We start from the raw sequence: 20,198 nt of genomic DNA, 5'->3' as shown, positions 1-20,198 counted from the left end.
CCCCATCATCCCCCTTTGCCGTCCCGTATGGGAATGGCTAATTTTTGCACTCGGTGAAGGGTCTTTGGCGCGGCAAATTAGCCAAGACAACGAGGCAGATGCAAATTTACGGTACTCTCGCGGTGTGCCATCCTTTTTAGATTGAAATTCGACGTGCGCGCGCGCGCCTCCAGTCGCCGCTTGACAAAAGGGTTACAATGAGCGCGTGCCGCGACGCGACAGACCTCGAATTTCCTCTTTGCCTGTCTCTTTCTTTCTTTTCTTTTCCCCCCTTTCCTTCCATTGATGATAGGCGCTCGAGTTGTAAAAAGAAAAAAGAAAAGAAATGGAGAGAATAAAAAAAATTGTCACCGATCTATTGTGCATTTGCCCCTCTCGTCATTTTCGTTATTCCTGTAAGTAAAGTAGGTATTGTTAAGTGTTGTTATTATTGACTCATCCTTCACCAAATGTTACGATTCTCAAGGAGTTTATCAATACATTTCGATTAATGTAAAGCTTTCGTTCGTATGCTGACGCATTTGAAAAGTTTCATAAGTAAATTTTCAAATCGCTATTCTGTGCATAAAGTGAAGCCAGTTGTAAAATCGAAGTTTCTTTTGCTGATAAGAAACGAATTACTTTCTACGTTTGAATTTTAAATATTACGTTCTTGTACAGAGAAACACAGCGAGTACGATGATAAATCAATATAAATAGAATAAGACGAAAGGATAAATATCTCACCTCCTTCTTCCCGCATTCTCCTCGTGATAAAAGCCCCAATTAAAATCAAAAGAAACTTATAATAAATATTATAAAATTTTTGGACTCGTGTTCCTAGGAATTACGCATGTAATTCGATGCGTCTTACCTCAGCAGCTTTCTATAGTTAATTAGATAGCCTATGTGAAATCGAGTATTTTTTAATTAAGGCTCCTCGTTGAAAACGACATCGATGAAATCGATCGGATTGTTGTTGGAGGGAGGGAAAGTGCCCCATGTAAGAATTACAGAAATAAAAGGTCAGTCAGGTTTCACTAAAGTCGACGAATTTCTTAAAATAAAGCAAAGGACTCCGCATAACGCTAGATCCTTTAGTCAATTTTTCTGCTCTATTATCGCGTGAATTCCTTTGCAAATTGGTCAACAATCGTCGAGCGCGAGCACGCGTAACTTTAACGAGGCAATTGGCACTTAGTCTCTCCAATTGTCCTCGTCGAAAAGAAAATCACCGAGACGCGTACACTAGCGATTGTAATTGCACAATCAAGCGGAATAAAGCTGCCGCGTCGAGATAAATAAAAAAAAAAAAAAAAAAAAAAAAAAAAAAAAGATAGAAAGAAAATCGAACATTTGCCTTGAGAGAGTCGTTGAGGGAGGGGTAAACGCGCGCAATACGCATTGAGGTGTTGTGCATTCGTCGTTGGAAGAAGAACTTTGCGACGTTAATTATCACCGGAGGCACAACAACAGCTTGCGACTGGAGACCGTAGAAATAATTGCCAGGCTTTAAAACGTTAAGCAAAGGCATCGCGTGAACGCCTACCACCTACTTCCTTCCTTTCCTTTTCGCTCGCGTTCCTCTTCACGGGCCCTTTTATTATCCGGGTAATTGCCTGCCGTAACCCCTCACTAAGTCCAGGACTCTAATGTGCGCTGCCAGTTTGAATTGGCGATTCGTTCGTCGAGACCGGCCATGCGCGCGTGAAATACAGTCTGATTTTAAATCAACACTTGCAGTTGGTGAATCATCTCCGTCCGTTCGATTTATTTAACTAAGAGTCGGGAAGTGTAAGTAATGCTACGCCGAATGGAGATTGTTTGGGAAATCCGATAAGCAATTCTCAAAATTAATTGCACGCTATGTAATGAGAGAGAGAGAGAGAGAGAGAGAGAGAGAGCGGGGTTGCTCTATCCTTGATTGGTATCCCGACGCAATTATATTCTAAGGTCGTTACATCAAAGACAATCGCCTTGGAACAAATGAAGTTTAAGTTCATTAACATTATAGTTGACTAGCATGTAATTGCTATTATAGCAGACATTGAATATTTATTTATCCTTGTGCCATTTATTATTCACTTAGATTTACTTTCATTTTCATATAATAAACGTAACTGAAAAGTGAGATTATAAAATTTTGTTAATGAAAAATATTCGTAAGTTGTTCGATATTTTTATAAAATATGCAAATTACTTACGAGCCTCATACAATCATCATTCTTTCGGAATGAAAATCCGACACAAATATACATTATTTTATTTTATCTAAGTGGAATAAAGAGGCATCAAGTTTTTTTCGTAAACGAGTATTAGGAAATCATTTTGATCGAGCAATAACATTCTTTTCTTTACATAAGGGAACTGGAAACTTATTTCAGCTAATGGCATTAATACGCGTATATTTCAGTACAAAAACGACCTAATGGCTTTACAAACACTAGAATTATTGTTTTTAAAAACTAATTAGTTTTTTTTTCCTTTCTTTTTTTTTTTTTATAGCGTTACGGTCGTTATTCAATAAAATTTTTACACCATAAAATTAAGTATAATAATTGTAAAAAAACTAATTGTAATTGTATAAGCACGATCGTCGATTTACTTTTAACTGTTTAATCTTGCATAATAATGCAACACATGTCATATTACAAGTACATTCTATGTAATTAGTAGGAGTAAGTGTGTGTTTTTATTGTACTCGTAAGTTTTTGTATAGAAATATAAAATTTTATATTTAAGCGACATTTTCAATTGAAAGAATTTCGTCAAACATGTGTAATTATATTTTTCGTTTCATCTAGTTACAGTTATTATATCTAATGGTTTTATGAATAACATAGTGAAAATAGCTTGATAGCGTAAAATAAAAATCAGAATCTTGTATGGAAAAGTGAATAGTTTAATATCTTGGCAATTTATTTTTAAATGAAAGACGTAGCATACACACACACACACACACACACACACACACATGAAGAGATGTCGACAATTAACGTCTATGTACAACTGCATTTCAAGGCTCGTCCGTCTCGCTTGTTCTGTCTTTGTTTGCCAGACTCTCTCACTGTCGAGTATATTCCTTTCTTTCACTGTATTCATACATGTGTTTGCTCTTTTTCATTATTTATTGATATAGCATCGCACGCATTGTACGACATCTGTGACGAGTACTTTGTTGCGTGCGAATTGTCGGATGTTGTTTCGTTTCTTCAAGTTAATTTGTGTTTTCTTTTTTCAAGCGTGCTGAGTATATTGTTAACGAATCGCTTTGTTTTTTATTTTTTACATTCGTATTTGAATTCTATCCGGTTTTTCTAAATTATGACGTTTTATAAAGCTTAAATAGCTTTTCGTATTATTCCATAGATTATTGAATGACATTGAATCGTCGCTTTCTCTCATTTCTTCACGATCTTAATAAATATATTCTTGAAAGAAAAATTAATTGGAGGCTATGTTTTTGACAATTAAGACGTCCTGTGACCCACAAATTAATTCAAACATCACGATAATGATAAGAGGTCCGGCGGTGTCGACATGAATAAGCTCATTCATTGCCACCTACGTCTAAGCAGAATTCGCTGATATTTAGAAAGTAAAACATCGGACGTTCAGAGAACATGATTAGAGATCGGCGGGAATATAACGGCAATCCTCGAAAATTTTCCCGATACAGAATGCAACACACCTTCATACTTGCGCACAACTATAAATGGAAACTTAACGGAAGCCGAGCTGATTAAGGCAGGAATTTGAATGAAATCTCTGCATTATTTGCTTCAACTTTCATTTAATAATTGGCTTACATCGAGATACGCCAAGATTGTATTATCAAGCAAACAATGGGATTCATTAAACTACGCAGCAATTAAACGTGTGAAATACTCGAAGCCACAGTGTGTACACTGTAAAGCTGATTGTGTTTTCACAGCTTGTGCCTCGCACAATGCTATCATTTAATGTCTTAGCCGATGAATCTACGACACTGCACCTTAAAATCGCGGCATTTAGCTTCTAAACGGGAAATAAGATGGGGTTTCATCATCTCCTTCGTCTCGCAAGAAACTTCCAATCTCTTATCATCGACGATTGCCTTGGGGGCGACATTAATTATTCGAACGTTTGGCGTAAAATTAGCTATGCCGTAGCAAGGAGTGCCGCAGTTGGTAGCGATGCACTTCTTCGCAAACAATTTCCAAAAATTCCGGGGCCGTGGAGTCTAAAATCAGTACCGCTTTAATAATGCGACCGTTATGAGTAAAGTACGGCGTTTTAGCAATTAGCGCCAATATTAGCGGCCATTGCTAATAAAGAAAGATTCGAGATATCGTGTTAAGGGCTTTGAAAATCGAAGACTCGGAGGGAAATTAGCGCGCAAGCTCTGTCAGAACACGATACGCGTGCCCGGGCCCAAGATCGTCTTATCTCGTAAAGATTTCATATGGCCTCACGGCCACTCGATTTTATTTGTTTGTTTGTTTGTTTGTTTGTTTGTTTGTTTGTTGCATCGTGGATGCTTTGCTCGGCCCGGGCGAAATGAAAAGCAATTTGCTTAACTGCTTGTCCCTTTATACGGCTCGTTAGCTAAGCCGCCGAGTGTCGCCTCGTGTGCGTCGTCTATTGCGTGCATGAGAAAGAGAGAATGAAAGAAAGAAGGAAGGAAGAAGAAAAACGCGTTTGACTCACTTGGCTCGCGACCCTTTTCACAATTTTCCAATTTAACCGTTGCCGCTATTCCCGGGCGCTTTACGGATGCTCACGATTCGCAAAGGCCGTCGCGCTATTGGCGGCTGGCGTCTCTTACGCAATCGTTATGATCGACCGCTTACCATCAAATATCCCCGTATTATAAAGGTATTTAGAGCGATCGACGGAGCGGGATATTTTAACCGAGATGCGATGGTAGGGAGTAGTAGTAGTATTATTGGCCGTGGGGCGTGAAAATGTGTTTACAAGCGCGACAAAGGCCCATATTCGCTCTCATTGCGCGAGGCATTTAGAACGAAAGGAGAATAATCGCTTAGGCACTCGTCGCGCACGGCCCATAAATAAAAATTAGAAACCGCAATAAAGGTAGAGGAGGAGAGAGTGCGACTGTGCAAGATAAAGGGTTAAATAAAAGCGAGATGATAGCGGATGGTTAGGAGAAAGCGACGGTAGGGGTGGGGAGTGGGCTGTGGATTTCTCTCGATAAGAACGAGGGACGACGACGACGACGACGACGACGACGATGACGATTCGTAGCGTATCCGAGGCCTCGGGCATCCAAGGGGTTCCTCCCCGATTGTGTCCAATTTCACGGGAGCGCGCGTGTCGGAAGAATAGCCGCCCCCCGCTTTTTATTTATCGGTATCGTCATGCCCCGTAATGTGCCGCCGCGCCGGCGAAACGAGCCGTAACGTAACGACGTGGGAGGGAGAGACACACAAGACATGGCCATCTATGTTCTCTGCCTCTCGCGCGTGCGCGCCCCCCCCCCCCCCCCCCCCCTCACCATCACGCCCTCGTTCTCTCTCTCTCTCTCTCTCTCTCTCTCTCTCTCTCTCCAACTATCTTGCTGGCTACCTTTCTATCTGCCTATTTATCTAACTATCCCACGTAGCGAGTTTATTTTTGACGGCTGACCCACAATGTCGTTTTTGAGAACGAATACTCGATGGGAGAAAGTTTCTTCCGTCGTTGGTTTTCGTATACGGGGAAGTATATAGATTTGCATTTTTATATATGGTCTTATCGGTAAGAACGTGCGCACTGTAAAATTATAGCACTCTCAGTTTACGTAAGTCTTTGACTGGCGTGTCAATTGCATTATCATTCGTTTACACGCGATACATAAAGCACACGGTAATGTGCGCATGATCGTTCGAAAATTTAAATTAAAAATTACAAGTACCTGTTAAGGACACCAATGTTGGAAAATTGATATAATAGCAGCGGCATTATTCTTGTTTCTCAAACAAATGTTAAAATGTTAATGCAATTGTATCTGAAGTAGCGTTAAGTCATTGTCGTTAGCATTATATCATTTGCATAATTTTTTCAAATATTCCAATTCATTGAGACAATTGAGAGAGACTATTAATATATTTCAATGACTACATTGATTTCGATTTCTATTATATTAAAAATTCATAATTAATTTATTTATAAAAGTAATGTTCGATTCAGTTACGGATGGAGAAATGTTTTGTTTAATAATAATGTTCTTTGACTACCGTATTATTTTTCAATTTTCATCATTCTATTGTTGCTTCCTCTTCTCGTTTTTTTCTTCTACTCTCTCTCTCTCTCTCTCTCTCGTTTTGTTTTTTTTTTGTTTTTTTTTTGTTTTTTTTTGTTTTCGTTTTGTTTTTGTTTTGTTTTTGTTTTATTATTTGCCCAGAGTAGAGCGGTGAAAAATCAACAAATTTAATAGCCACATGAGGTCCATCACGAAGGTCGTATACTTATAAAATTGCATATTCATGGGTCTGTCACTCATATTTATTTCTCCGTGTCGAATCACGTGTCATCTTCGCACGCTTTTACGCACAAATTTACAAGTTTATGATAGTACGCATAAATAATACGCAAGCTACGATATTTTTTAATGAGCAAGCATATGTAAAATGAAATAAGTTTGAGGAACCGTATATTATCGTAATGAAAAACATCTAAGGAAAAAGAAAAATTCGCCTCATTATTACTGTATATTGACATCTATCCAATATGGAATACTCTATTTTCTTCGCTCTATTTTCATTTAAAATATTATTAATCAAGATAAGCGACGCATGAAATGCTCGTTATACTAAACAGCATTTAAATGTAACAGGAATTGCGGTGAATAATGTATGGCCTGGCGATTAATAATATTTATTACCCCGTTTTTGCACACATCAAAATGCGCATTTCGAAATACTATTTGACCGTTAATATTTTTATGTTGAGCGACTTGTTTCGCGCCGTATATTTCATTCTCAAGATGAAAATTGACCGAATCGAAAGATGATAAAACTGTAACGAACGACTTCCGCTTTTTGTCACAGGTATGTGACGGTCGGATGCTCGGCACTTAGGATAATATTACGAAACTTCGCTCCCGTTATCAAGTCCAACGTCGAGGCACCGCTACACACCATTGGAGTCGATGTATCTCGCGAGGAGCGGTAAGTAATTCAATCTTCTTTTATCACGTCTCCATATATTTTGTTTTTTGTTTTTTGTTTTTTTCCTTTTTATTTCGTTACGATACTTGCAGTATCCTGCCAATTCAAGTACGTGCTTTTTGTTGCCAGCCTTAATGATTATTCACATTTTATCGTGTGGGTTTAAGGTAATAAAAGCCCATTGGTGGTAAATGTCGGCTTGATCTTTCATTTTGAATGATTAATTTGAATTATAGCTTATTCGATAATTTTTATTCGACAAGCCAGCTACTTTCTGTGATTATAACAGGGGATTCATTTGGAAATAGTCCGACAATACTTTCAAATTAACATATGATTTACTTATCGTACGTTTTCCTTTAAACGGCGATTTTACAATAATTATTACAAGTTCAACTATTGCGGTTTTAAAGCAATGCCAACTTTGAATATATATAGTTATATTCGTAAAATACGAAGACGATTTATTTCTTCAATAAGTCTGTCTATCATAAGTAAACTTCTGGCAATTAATAAAGGAATTATTACGCGTTTATATGCCCACAGGTACCATAAATGCATATCTTGCTACGAGAAATTGGTACAAGTTCGAAGTGTCGTCCTGAAGAAGCAGACGATGTCGGGAAAATTGGGCGCGACCTTCCGTGAACTTGGTGGCCTTATCAGGACGATAGATTGACGCCAAACTCGTGCCTACCAGCATTATCGGAAAAATCATGGTGTCCGAGTAAGGTCCTTCGTGGTTCTGCTTCAAGGGAATCGAAGGGGGACGCTCGATCTAGCGTTTGAGGCAGCATTAAGAGTATGGAGAGAGAGCAACGCTTTTTTAAAGAGATATAAAACGCCCTTGGGCTTTATCGGCGTGGTGATTAGATTTTGGTGTCGCCTGTTTGTCGATTTGGCGCCGTTGCATTGTTGAATGCCGCTACGATTGTACACAATGATCATCATTCGTTTTATTATTATTTTTTTTTTTTTAGATTCTTTTTCTTTTTTATAAAACAGTGCAGCCATTTTGTTTCATATAAACACCACAATGACCCAAGCCGTATGTTTTTATCATTCTGATTGTTAAAATAGAGAAAATCGTGTCTATTTTTTATCGTTTTTTTTTCTTCGTTAAAATTGTCTCATTTGCCGAGTATTTAAATTATTATGATATATTTATCGATAATTCGAATAATCAAACACACGAGTATTCGTCAATATTTAATATTACGTTATTAAATATTAGAATACTAAAGCTCAGAACTAAATTGTAAAAATGTTGCAATATTTGATTATTTAAGCAATAGTATTTATCTGATAACAACAGCAACAACAACAGGAACAACAACACCACCACCACCACCACCACCATCATCATCATCATCATCATCATCATCATCATCATCAACAACAACAACAACAACAACAACAACAACAACAACAACAACAACAACAACAACAACAACAACAACAACAACAACAACAACAACAACAACAACAACAACAACAACAACAACAACAACAACAACAACAACAACAACAACAACAACAACAACAACAACAACAACAACAACAACAACAACAACAACAACAACAACAACAACAACAACAACAACAACAACAACAACAACAACAACAACAACAACAACAACAACAACAACAACAACAACAACAACAACAACAACAACAACAACAACAACAACAACAACAACAACAACAACAACAACAACAACAACAACAACAACAACAACAACAACAACAACAACAACAACAACAACAACAACAACAACAACAACAACAACAACAACAACAACAACAACAACAACAACAACAACAACAACAACAACAACAACAACAACAACAACAACAACAACAACAACAACCATCACAACAACCATCACAATAACCATCACAACAACTATAACAACAACTATAACATCAACTATAACAACAGCAACAACAACAACAACATCAACAATGATAATTATAAAATAATAATATTAAAATACCATAACCATCAGCATGTGTAGTATATACGTTAGTTTCAATTTTCTAATTCGGAAAATCGAAACGTCTGCGCCATTTTTTACAATCTATATATTGCATGATTTGTAAAGAGTCACGATACAAATATAGAAAACGTATTGCTATCCTACATTATAGCGTATATAAAACGTATAATTATTAAGAGAAAGAAGTATTTTTTCATTAAGTCAAAATCTTGAAAAATGAACAGATGAAATTTCATAAAAATGGACATGAGAATTATTCCTTGTGAAAATCAAGAATAAATTAAGAACAAAAGTAAGAATACATGTGAGCGTAATGATTGAAGAAGTATTGTAAAAATGCCTTAAACAAAAGAAAAACTATATAGTGATCTATGACTGTCTTTATTTAAGTGTTATTTATTGATTGTTCGTTAAATCGACGTCGACAAGAGCGAAAGTCGACACGTCGATATTGGTGTTATCAGCGGATTTTTTCTACGAAAAGTGTTTGTCTTTTTTCTTGAAATGAGAAAGAAAAAGATGTGTGCGTGAAGCTACCGATAGTGATAATGATGATAATGAAAGAATGATATCGTTACAATGTAGATTTGAATTTTTTAATTTTATTTTATTTTATTTTTTTTTTTTTTTATTTTATTTATTTATTTTTTTTTTTCATCATTGCGTAATATATTTCGATTCGACAGTGCCTTGCATCGAAAGAAAAAAGCAGCAGCATTAAAAGAAATTTTTCTATTATAAAAGTAGTGGAATTTCCTTTCTTTGGCAAGTCGAATCGACGAAGTTCCCAAGAATACAATCAAAATAAAAAAAAGTGAACGAAATGCATTCGCCTCGTTACCTTCGGAACATTTTAAATTAATTTTGAATAACTGGAAGCAATTTAAGAAGTCATATCTTAAACCTTCTATGTTTCTCGATTTTGTCAAGGGCGCATTCATATTTGCCATTATTGCATATAAATTGTTTTTAATCATTACGTAGCCAAAAGAAAATGTATCACATATATTATACATGAATAATGTACCATACATGAATACTATATGCTGTATAAAATAGTTGTAATGTTGAATTTTACAGGTTTTTTTTTCTGTCAATCAGTTTACTTTATCATATATATAAAAAAAAAAAAAAAAAAAAAAAAAAAAAAAAAAGAAGCAATAATAGCAATATTATCTCTGAACATAATACTGAAATAATTTCTGTAAAATTATAGATTATTCTGGTAATTATTATAGTAATTAATAATTTATTGACATATTTTTATTAAATTTAATTTATAATAAAAGAACATATGTACAGGCAATATAAATAAGTGATTTAATATTTATCACTATTTTTTAAATGATTTAGATGTAAATAAAATGTGCGTCTTTTGTGATACATTTTTAAGTGCATAGCTAACAATTGAAAGACATTCCATTTATGTAATCTTTTTATTATGAACTTTTATTCAAGAAAAAATTTTTAAAAAAAGAATATTTTTAGAAAAATACTTACCATAGTTGATTTATGTATAATACAATTAACGTTTAATTATACCACTAATATGTCGTAATAAATTCAAGGTAATTTTTAAGATCGATCAATATATTAATAATCATTTTAATGCAATGTATTCGAATTAAGTATTTGAATTAATGAAAATTAACTTTAGAATATGATGTAACTAATATAAATCTGAAATTATTTGAAAATTTTATATTGAAAAAAGTATATACATTTTTCTTATCAACATATCTTTACACTTTAAATACATTAAAAGCTTAAATATTATGATATAAGTTTATTTTCAAGTTGTTTTATTTTATTTTTTATTATTTTTTTTTTTTTTTTTTTTTTTTTTTTTTTTTTTTAATTCAGATTTATCGAAAGACTTTATAAATGGAATCGCTCTTCTACTACAAAATGGAAATATTAAAGAAACCGAAATCAATAAAATGTGTAATTTATCAATACGAACATATGGATTTATTTTCAAGAAATATAGCGTTTTGTAGATCAAATACTTTTATATTCCTCAAATTTTTGCGTTTTTCTTTAGTTTTTGTTTTTTATTTATTTATTTTTTTTTTTATTTATAGGTAACGCCAATACATTGTAACGTGCTGATAACGTGATTTTGTAAGTTTTTTTTTTTTTTTTTTTTTTTTTTTTTTTTTTTAATGGAAAAAACCTATAGATTAGATTTTATTGACGGTGTTATTGCAAAAAAATCAAAGTTTTATTCGAACTTAATCTATAATTTTAAGTAAATAGCAAGTTAGGTAGATTTTAAAGTTTTTTTTTTTTTTTTTTTTTTTTTTTTTTTTTATATTAAATACCACAAAACAGGGCCCAATAATTATTTTAATAATCATCGACTGACTTTTTGTTGCAAAACTTGTTTGTGTGTCTTTATTTTCTTTTTCTTTTCTATTTCATACAAATATAATTAGTCGACATTTATATTTTTGTGAATGTTTATGCACGGTATTTGCGATTGGACGGTAAAAGTACATTTTTTTTTTTTAAAGGCAAATAGTATATATTCTTAAGCCGAGACAAATATAACAAGATCATAAGAAAATAACAGATCGAAAAATTGTAACAAAAACAAGAATCGATTGGAAAGAGTAATATTATATAGTATTATACGGGGAATTGATGAGTTTTGCAGCAACACAAAAATGTATAAATGTGTAGTAGTATTCTTAAAATAATTTCAATTACAATAAATGAAAACTAATAAATTGAACTGAGCTAATGGAATATCTTGTATTCGCGTTTTCATTACGATATATTAATCACGAAACAAATGTATAAAGTCCAAATTTTATCTATAAGAATCGCTTCAAAATTACTCTGACTAAATCTGCTTATGTAAGTCGATACATTCATTCTCGAGGAAAATTTTTTTTCCATATCCTCAGTTCTTGCGGTCTATTTCTCTGGTATTTCATTCATCTTAAATTATTCTCATGTAAAACTAAAGTGATTACGTGTAATTATTATTCAAATATTATTCATGATATATATTTTTTCTCATTAATTAACTCAACGTTCAATCTTACACAGAAGAACTTATGATTTTATAATATAAGAACAAGGTTTATATTTATGTATTGTATTGAAAAAGAAAATGTTCAATAATTTTATAAGATATATGTTAGTGTCGTTATTTAAAAAAATTGTAAATCCATATTTATTGTTTTTTGACAATAGTAATTTTATTTGTAATATAATATTTGAACATAACTACACGTGATTTAAAGACTCGATTAAAAACAAACAAACAAAGAAAAAAAAAAAAAGAAAAAATGTATTTATTTCCAAGAACATAATTTCTGTGAAATTATCCTTCGTGAACTTGTGAGATACAGCATCCGTTCCGTCCAGTGTATTTTTGTATCAAAGCGGTTGTTGTATGAGAGAGCGACTTGTCTTGAATGTTTTGAAAAATAGAATGTACTATCATTTTCATTTTCAATGCGAAAGATGCAACGTCGTCTCGATCATTAATGAGAAAACAAAATACAAAGGAAACGTCGACTGTACTTAAAACTGTTGCCGTATAATCCTGAAACCACTTAGCTCACTTTTGCATTAACAAATTAATAATAATTACGTATTTTTAAAGAATATTTTGATCGTTGTATTATAGTAATGATAAATGGGTATTTAAAATTAGAAAATAAATGTTCGATAGATTCATTGCGTTAATTAATTCTCATATACATATACGCATATGTGCGCGCGCTTGAGTGAGTGTATGTGTATTGCGATTTTTTAATATGCAAGAGATATAAAATCATCAATGTGACGATGCTTGAAATGTAAAACGTTCTTATATCGCTTGAAATATAAACGCCATACTTATGATTTATAAAAAAACATTTTTTAAAAAAAGAAAAAAAAAAAAAAAAAAAAAAAAAAAAAAAAAAAAAAAAAAAAAAAAAAAAAACTTGAATAAAATTATTAAGAATTTTAAAGGTGGTTTTACGAGATTACGGCAACCATGTGACTTAGTTGTTAAAAGAAAACTTTAAACTATGATAAGCAAAATCTTTTGTCGTCGGAACTAGACTGAAAGAGTGCGTTTGATTGTAGAGGGTTTTGGAGGAGGGGGGAGGAGGGGGGGAGGAGGAGGAGAGTCTTTAGTTATATATTCCCAAGTTAGCTTGCAAAAGAATATAAAAATTTACCACTTTGTCGTTTGTTGATAATGCGCCTGTTGTACATTAACTCGTGCGGAAATATGTCAAGCTTCATCGTGGTTTTTGTTTTTGATTTTTGATTTGTTTTATTTTTTTTCCTTTTTTTTTCCTTTTTTTTTCTTTTCAAAGAAGGCCTAAAATTACTAAACGCGATATTTCATAACACAAGCACACACGCGCGCATCTACACAAGCAAATGCACACGGACAGGCGGACAGACACATGTATCGATTAAAAAAGATGTCTTATTATCTTGATAATCGACTTGCAAAATCATTGTTTTTCGTCTCTGTGCCTTTGTAAACTCGAAAACCTCGTATACGGGAGACGAAAACGAAACTTGCCCATTGTTAATTTGCAGATTGTAAATAGTTAAACATAAACAACACCATAAAAAATATTAATAAAAAATGTCGTCTAATTGCCAATAATATATAAACGCTTTATTTTATTTACCGTTATAACAAACAATGCATGCATCGTAATTTATTATCAACTAGCTTGAGCTTTTTATTCTGGTCGAGCGTAGATGTATAAGACGTTGTCTATACTACAAATGCTCGTACACGTCTGGTATTCGACTTCGTCTTCATCTTATAAACTTATAAAGTTATTTTTTGTTATTATCATACGATCTTATACGAATTAAACAAGTGATGTTACGAACATGCCAATATGTTTACCCAAGGACATTATGCATTATGCAAGGTGGGAGATGAAAAAAAGTAAAAAAATTCATGATTTCAATAACGGCCAATTCAATAGGATGGGCGGAGTTAACGGTAAGATGAAGTAAATAATGGGCCAAAGGTGGCACTGGCCGTTGTCCTTTGCAATTGTGCTACACAAAACCAAGCATCCATCGGAGGATGATGATTCTTCAAAGTCAAGTCTCTCACACAGCTACACATTGAGCGCTAGTTTGGCCACTAGGTTAATTCATCGGCAAAGAAGAACGGTGCGGCAAATGTGAATCGTATCGGCACTTTTTGTCACGGCACTTTTTCCAAAAATATCCCAAGCGAACGGGCGACGGTGATTTAACGGTTAAGGCGAGGTAGAGAGTGAGAGGGAAAGGCCGGCGGAACGGCGGAGGAGCGGGCGCCCGTGCAAAAGAATGTCTCTGCACTAGGAAAGCAGGCGTCGGGAGGTGCGCGGGAAAATTCCGTGGGCGATTAGCGTCGATAAATTGAGTTACGCGAGACTGGATACGGAGTCGCGCTCCGGTGGCTCTTGTTCCAACGTAGCGGTCAGCCGGTAATTACGCGCCACGTCTTTTTATTTCGGCGGGGCCAAGAGATCGGGTCCTTTTTGCTGACGGACACGGCTATTAAGAGAGGACGGAGACACGACCATCCGTATATCCGCCGGCGATTGGCTATGGGAGGGAGGCTTCGACTTTCCCGCGGGGTGCCTGCCGCGATTAACCCTCGAGTCTTTGAAGCTTATCGCTCCTCTCCTCTCCCTCTATCAAGTCCAATCGAATTTCGCGGAATTTGAATTTAAGCACCCGGTAAGCTCGTCCACGCGATTCCTCGCGATACGCTGTTTTATAAGTCATTTTGCAGACGCTCGCTTCATTCGAGAGATGCAGCTTACGTATTATCTGAGAATGGACATTTTATTTTAATCTTTACGAATGCCAATGAGAAAAGAGATTTCAATATAACATTTTCCTGAATTCGTAACTCTGGCTTTGTCTGTCATTGTCGATTAGCGTCCAGGACCTTTTATACGTGCTTTATCACTCTATACTCTTCGACGTATAATAAAATTGGCCTTTGATTATGAAAATAAAAATTAGTAAATAAATAAAGGAAAATATTGAAACGATTCGTGAAATAAAGAGGATTAAAGACAATTAAACAATCTATCAAGTGTATGCTCATCAATTGAACTGAATTTTATATTTCTATGAAATTATTCGCTTACCGCTACATTATATTCAATTCTTAATAATTTATTCACATTCATATCCTAAAGTTCCATCAATTATTTGTGTGTGTGTGTGTGTGTGTGTGTGTGTATGTGTGTTCGTGTGTGTGTGTGTGTGTTTTTTCTTATAAAAATACTTGTAATTATTTTCTACGAGTTAATACATTCAGCCATTGCCAAAATTAAAGAATAATTTCAAGGAACTTCGCTTTGTTTTATTTTATTTGCTTTAATTACAATCGTTCCGGGCATCAACCTTTTTTTTAAGCGAGTAACTGTTAAAAGTAGAAAGTTGCAAAAGTGAGTATTTGAAATTTCGTGAATAGCTCTAGCTCACGATCAAAATCTAAAAAAGTCTATTTTATGAAAACATGATCGGTTTTTCAAAAGATTTTTTTTCTCTTTATTTTTATTGCAATAAGTAAAAGTCGTTTTTTTGTTTTTTTTTTGTTTTTTTGTTTTTTTTTTTTTTGTTTTCTAGTAAAATGCGTTAACAAAGACATCTAAGTATCATTGCATTCGGTATTTTTATAATTTTATTCCCAATGAATGTTTTACTGGCTGTTACTCTTAATTAACTTGTGTTGCAATATGTAATTATAAATTGCTGCGTCTAATTAATGCATATCCTTCCTAAGCATTTGATCATGAATAACTGTAATTACATAGTTCTGTTTATACTTGTATTATTTACGTAATGCAATATATCGAACATAATATCCTAAATTGAGATAATAAAAAAAAGTAAATTTAAATTGATGTTTGTAAATACATTGGGAACTTCTAATTAACTTTATGAATGTGAATGCAAATTCATTTAAAGGTGATTATAAAGAATTTAAACCAGTTCTTACTATCTTAAAATACATTTTCTTTTATATTACGGCTTTAGAAATATTTAGAAATTATAAAAAATATGAATTATAGTTCATATACCAGTTAAACGTTTACAAGAAACACTGTTCAAAATATAGTCAAACTGGTCTAAAAACATAAATAATTCGATACTATTCACTTTACTGCTTCATATTTTGTATTCTAGGAATAATCGATACTAATCAATAATAATCAATTATTCACCTACGAATAATAATAATAATAATAATAATAATAATAATAATAATATTTATAAATAGAAAGTATTTCTTCAAATTGTCAGGAAAAAGGGGCTTTCCCATCACGGTAGTACAACAATTGCAAATAATAATTTGGCAAACAACATACGGTCGCTAATATTCTTAACTATTTCTATTCTAAAGACAAATAAATGTATTATTAAGGAGAACAGTACTTATTAGTACAGAATTATAGAATACTTTTTCATAAATATATATGTGTATATATCGGGTTTGAAAGAAATTCCTCCTAGAAGAAGTATGAGAATAATTGATCTGCTATTTATGTTAATACATCAAATCATGAATAAGTAGTGCAAGTCATGAATACATTTCGTATCGTGGGATTAAGAATCTGTACCCTGTCAAGCTTTGATGGACGAGAATGTAAATAACGATAGGGTAAATCGTCGCGTGGCATTTGTTTTTTTTTTTTTTTTTTTTTTTTTTTTTTTTTTTTGTTATTGTGTCGTTTTTTTTTTTTGTTTTGTATTGGTTTGTTTGTTTTATTTTGCCTTTGATATCAGTTAGCGAATACGCGATACATCTACGTCGATAAATTGATTCGCCTCCATACGGCCTTTTTAAACACTCTTTATCCACGATCTTAAATACTATACTTTACATTGTATGCCAGAGTGTGAAACGAAAGAATAGCAGTACGAGTATGATAAGTAATTTCACGATCGTTGATAAAGAAGATAAAGACGGTAAAGGAAAGTCTCGGGCCCATACTCATCGATAATCTCCAAGCCGTTATAATAAGTTATTTGTATGTAAAATGGTCGGCGATATCTTACTGACAGTCCACAAAATTCTTAATTATCATTTGAAGAATCGGGTAATTTAATATTAAAGTCGCATCCAGCCGCAGAATATGTTTCTAGGGGTAAAGTGACGCTAAACAGCACACTGCAGTTGGGGAATGCGCAAGAAAAAGGCGCATCTGCAGATAAATAAAGCAAGATGCAGGAAGTTTTGTGCGGTCGATCCACTCAAAACTCTCGAGTATGCGGCACCGAGAGGAGAACTTTTGCTAGCGAGGTTCGTGCTCTCGGCGGTATTTTCCAATTACACCGAGGAGGGCTAATATGGAATCCTACCCTACTAGGAAAATATGTGCTTCCCACCCTACCCCACCCTACCCCACAAGTGTGTCGAGAGTGATGACGTAGCACATGCTAGGAACCCTCGGTAGCTATATGTTTAAGTCGAGATACATGTCAACCATTTAGATGTACCTCCAGTCATTTTCTTATGTCCGAAACTAAGTTGTATACTCATTATTTTGCAGCATGCGTTTTTGACGCGTAATATATCGACATCGCGGTATCAATTGCCGAGAACGCGCAATTTATTTAACTGTATAGACGATCAATACTTATAAAACTTGCATCGATACGTGTTGACGCGAGTGAAAGAATTATAAGCTGCAATTAATTTCACATTAATTATAATGGTCATTCGGAGTTGTTGATACAGTTGTATTTTGATATTTTAATTGGAAGATTGTAAAACAGTGGAGGAGCGTAGAAATGAGAATGCTTTCACGCGCATTACCAACTTGTAGATGTTTTATCAATATATTCATAATTATTTTCGCGCATCCACACATTTAATATAAACGTCGTGGAGAGCTGTAATTTTATGTATCTAGTAAAGTTCCTTCAATGGATATGCAAATATAATTTTGTGTAATACGAGTGTGTAGCTCTTGTACAATGTGTGCCACATCGTTGACAAAAATAATTTGATTAATCTTCGTAATTTATCACACCCTTCCTCATTTTATATATATATATATATATATATATATATATATATATGCGCATAAATAAAACTTAGCTAACAATTTATCTCAAGTATTATTTAATTGGACAATAATTTTTCTCTATCGACCGATACCGTTTAAACAAAAAGTAAAAATAAATAAATAGCGAACGTATTAATAATTTTTTAACGAGTAATACTTAGCTTATATTGCGATTAAAGTAATAAAAATCTTCTTGGGGACGAATGCTAAGATTTAATTCGGTATTAATACCTGCAAAGGCTCGAAGTTGACGTGGAGAAGCGCAGGAATGGAGCTGCCGTCGGAGTAGCCTATTTTTCTCGAGAGTTGGAGCTTCTCACTGCAAATGGTCATTGATATCATCTCCGTGGCTGTGATAATAAGACGCCGGGACTGTTGGATCCCGCGATGAATATATAAGCGAGACGGGCTCGATGGACTCACGATAGCGTGAAACGGCAATTCGACACGAGGCGCGTGCGCGAGTAATCCGTGAAATATCGTAAAGAAAGTGTTGCTGACGCGTGCCGCTGTTTGCCCGCTGCATTACATATTCAAAAGCCTGGCGGAAGGGTAAAATTGACCCTTCAACGCGCGCGTGTCCTGGTAATACGCCGCACGCGGGAAAGTCGAGGTGCTGAATTTTCCATAGACATTGATTTTGTTGCTCGCGGGCTTTCTTTTGTAAGACTTTCACGCTTGTCTCGGAGAATTGACGAAATTATCAGCTATTTGTTCGATCGTATTGCTTCATTGCTATACGCATGTTTTCGCATTCATAGGAATTAAATTGAATATGTTTCTTACGACCTTAATATTCTTTAATATTCTATTCCTCTCTCTCTCTCTCTCTCTGTCTCTCTCTCTCTCTCTCTCTCTCTCTCTTTCACTCACTCACTCACTCACTCACTCACTCAATCTCCCCTTCCCTTTGTACTTTGGACGTCATGATTTTTCGTTACGTAAGCGATTAAAGCGGCCATTGTCATTGCTATGGTAAGGAGAACATTTTTTTTCTTCGAATTCTCAATTCAATGTTGAAAGCTTTATTGGCCGGTGATTCGTTTGGTAGATGGGCCGTTGAATAAGCCGAAGAGGTTTACAAAAATTAAATTTCAGTTTCCCGTTGCAATGACAACTGGCATCTGCCAATTTAGATATTGTCATGACATTTAAATGACACTGTACTTTGTATCGGAAAGCGAGTTTATTTGCGGAATTATGATATATTAAATTATCGCTATCCTTACGTAAGCGCGGATAAACATTATTATTATTTTCGAACATTTTGAAATTTCGGCAGCTCTAATAATTGCTTAAGCACACGTAAGTCTGAGATGCGACCACTTGCAGCCGTTAGCTCATCCTCTTCGGAGCATAGGGAGTAAGTAGTAACCATAGTCCAACCGGAAACAAAAAATTCGCTCAAACGAAGATAAATGAAATAGGCGCACTTTGCAAAATAAAGAGGAATAGAGCGACTAGAATGCTACGATGGAGTGCACTTGCTCGCGATGCCGGTTTTTAATAAACAATGCATAATCGCGTCTTGTTGAGAAAAATATTTGGCCGTCGGGTGCCATGAGAAAATTTTGTTCGATGCTCTGAAAGACGAGAATTAAATAAAAGACGAAGATGAGACGAATTAGAGGAGAGGCCCGGGAAATCCTGTTGTGACGGAGATAAGTTAAGCCCCTTCTTGTCGCCACCTCGAGCGACGAAAATGCTGTTTTCTCACAAAACGCGGCAACAATGGCACCGTCCGAGACTCCGAGATCGCGGCGATACGCGAAGAGGAGAGGATACCGAAGAAGAGAAGGCGAAGGCTGATACAACGTAAACTTCAAGGAGGACCTGCGTAAGCGGATTATCCGCGCGTCTTCGCTCCGAGAAAGCGATACGTGTATGCATTTACGCGGCGCATATACAGAAGCTCGTTTCCGCTTTGCGCTTTGTGAGTAACATCAAAGACACCTCCTTTTCCTCCTCCGACGCTACCCCCCCCCCCCCCCCCCCCCCCCCCCCCCCCA

The 20,198-nt window shown here is 34.8% G+C and overlaps 1 protein-coding gene across 1 annotated transcript in view; it reads left to right on the top strand.

The window, feature by feature from the left end:
- The window catches only part of kat80 (katanin p80), a 23,342-nt gene extending 15,248 nt beyond the window's left edge, over positions 1 to 8,094 (top strand). The window contains exons 15-16 of the mRNA XM_011503271.1: positions 7,011 to 7,130; positions 7,677 to 8,094. Coding sequence (XP_011501573.1) covers positions 7,011 to 7,130; positions 7,677 to 7,809 — 253 coding nt within the window. The 3' untranslated portion in view covers positions 7,810 to 8,094. The remainder of the gene's footprint in view (positions 1 to 7,010; positions 7,131 to 7,676) is intronic.
- Positions 8,095 to 20,198: the final 12,104 nt, after the last annotated feature.

This window comes from Ceratosolen solmsi, unplaced genomic scaffold (genome assembly GCF_000503995.2).
Source record: "Ceratosolen solmsi marchali unplaced genomic scaffold, CerSol_1.0 scaffold63, whole genome shotgun sequence".
NCBI classification, from domain to species: domain Eukaryota; kingdom Metazoa; phylum Arthropoda; class Insecta; order Hymenoptera; family Agaonidae; genus Ceratosolen; species Ceratosolen solmsi.
This window is presented reverse-complemented; position numbering and strand designations above follow the sequence as displayed.